Here is a 2,421-nt window from a genome sequence, read left to right on the forward strand (position 1 = left end):
GTTATTATTATCTAACTGTCTGTCTGTCTGTCTGTCTGTCTGTCTGTCTGTATGTCTGTCTGTATGTCTGTCTGTCTGTCTGTCAGCTTAAACAAGATGAAACCTTTTTACCCCAACCACAACAGCCTAAAACGGCACCCACCTGTTTCTTCCTCTTCTTCCTCCCCGTGTTCCTTCCTCCACGCTTCCTCCACTTCTTCCAAAGTCGGTATTCTCTCCACAGTCGTTGCTTTTGTGGTTGTTATGGCAACAATTGTTATATTTCCTTCTTCTCCCGCTTCTCCATACGTATCGACATTGCCCGCCACTCCCTTCTCCTCTGCCTCTCCCTCTCCCTTCTCCTCTGCCTCTCCCTCTCCCTCTCCCAAGGCTTCGTCATTTTCTCCTTCTGCAACAGGCCCATCTTCGCCTTGTTCCTCACCAACATCTTTCTTGCTCTGCCCTTCGCCTTCGTCATCCTCCTCCTCCTTTTCCTCCTCCTCCTCCTCCTCCTCGGCGGTTACAGGTGTTTCGTCTGTCTCTTCTGCTTCCTTCTCACTCCCATCCTCGTGATCCCCCTGCTCATCAGGGGACAGTTGCACGGCACCAACATGCCCCTCCTCCCCTGCAGTCTCGTTTTCGGCATCGTCAATGTCTCTGTTCTGCAGAAGCAGTTCACTGGGCTCTTCTTTCTTTTCATCTTCCACGCCATCCTCTCCATTGTTGTCGTCGGCATTGTCTTCTTTCTCTGCTGGGGGTGCAGGGAAAGCACTTTCGTCATCATTAGATGGGCTCACTACAACAGGAGCAGCTATTAATTCCGTATTATCTTCTTTTTCTTCATCTTCAACATCAGTTTCAGTTGCACCAGCAGCTTCTGTGTTCTCACTTCCACCCTCTTCAGCAATATCTGCTGTATCGTCGTCATCTGAAGGCGTTTCTCCTTCATTTCCTGTCGGTCCTTCATTCTTATCCTGACCTTCGCCCTCTGCTGCTAAACCTATTACTGGTGCTACATGTCCCCCAGCGTCGTCCTTGTCATCCTCATCAGTATCCTCAGCTTCGCCTTCGTCTAACTCACCACTTTCAGCTTCGGCTAAAGTCTCGTCGGTATCTGTCTCCGCCGTGCCTTCTGCTGTGTCGGTGTTTTCTATCTCGTCCTCGCCCTCAGCCTCTTCTGGCACAGCTGCTACAATGACTGGTTCTGTATCGGGGCCAGTATCTTCCTCATCGGCATCATCATCATCATTATTATCACCATCATCATCATTACCATCGACATCAGTATTGGCATCGTCATCACTATTGGCAGTCACGGCTGTGTCTTCTGCTCCTGTGTCGGTGCCCTCTTCCTCCTCCTCTTCTTCCTCTCCTGTCTCTGCGGCCACTGCGATTGGTTCTTCCCCTTCGGTCTCATCTTCCTCCGTTCCTTCGGCAGCTGCAGGCTCAGATGCGACTTCGTCGTCAATCTCATCACCTAATTCACCGTTTTTGTCATCCGTGTCGTCATCGTTTGCTAAAACAGCACCAACTTTGACGTCGACGCTGTCGTCATCGGTGACCTCATCATTATCCTTATCAGCAGTTTCTGGTACAGCTACATCGTCATTTCCCTCGGTGTTCTCCTCATCCTCAGCATCACCGAGTTCCTCATCATCTCCATCGTTCTCATCTGTGTCTTCTGCTAATACATCAGCACCCTCTTCATCACCAGCTTCGTCATCAGCATCAATTTCATCCTCATCATCATCAGCATCGTCGCCTTCACCTTCGGGAACGACATGAGCTTCAGATTTGTCCTCCCCAGCAGGCTCATCGTCTTCGTCAGTGTCCTGTGGCGACGTTTCAGTCTCGGTAACCAACTCTTCGTTATTCCCAGCGTCTTCGCTGGCCGGCACGCCCTCAGTTTCCGATTCTTTTGCACTTGCGTCGACTGCTACAGCTTCTGTATCTTCGTTGCTCGGATTTTGGATCTCGGTATCGGTCTGACTTTCAGGCTCCGCCTCCTCCTCACTGACTGGTTCGTCCTCCGGCTCGTCGATGGCTGCACGAGCGTCAACTTCGTCAACGCCAGTGGCAGTACTCTCCTCAGCAACTTCAGCTTCTCTCTTATTTCTAAGTATTTTCACGTTTTCTGCCAACAGACAGCTTTTGGCATACTCCAGAGACTCGCTTCCTCGGCCTTTCTCACAGGATACACAGACTGTATCAGAGGTTGAGGAGCAGACCTGGACCTGGAACTGACCAGGTGGACAACCCGAGCAGCTTGGACAAACCGTTTGGTAGTTGAAGTCGTCTGCGGGTAAGGGAAATAATAATAATGTTATTTGAATTTGTCTTAGATGCCAATGATACAAGACCAAACTCACCAAAACACAGTTAAGTAATCAAGAAAGTAGGACAACAGTGTGTGTGAGTGTGTGTGTGTGTGTGTGTGTGTAT

The 2,421-nt window shown here is 50.0% G+C and overlaps 1 protein-coding gene across 1 annotated transcript in view; it reads right to left on the bottom strand.

Annotated features, from left to right (window-relative positions):
* The window catches only part of LOC101857835 (spore wall protein 2), a gene marked incomplete in the record, with an annotated part of 53,324 nt that overhangs the window by 9,992 nt on the left and 40,911 nt on the right, over positions 1 to 2,421 (bottom strand). Inside the window, 1 exon segment of the mRNA XM_013088685.2 lies at positions 143 to 2,275. Within this exon segment, the coding sequence (XP_012944139.1) occupies positions 143 to 2,275 (2,133 nt within the window).

This window comes from Aplysia californica, unplaced genomic scaffold (genome assembly GCF_000002075.1).
Source record: "Aplysia californica isolate F4 #8 unplaced genomic scaffold, AplCal3.0 scaffold00788, whole genome shotgun sequence".
NCBI classification, from domain to species: domain Eukaryota; kingdom Metazoa; phylum Mollusca; class Gastropoda; order Aplysiida; family Aplysiidae; genus Aplysia; species Aplysia californica.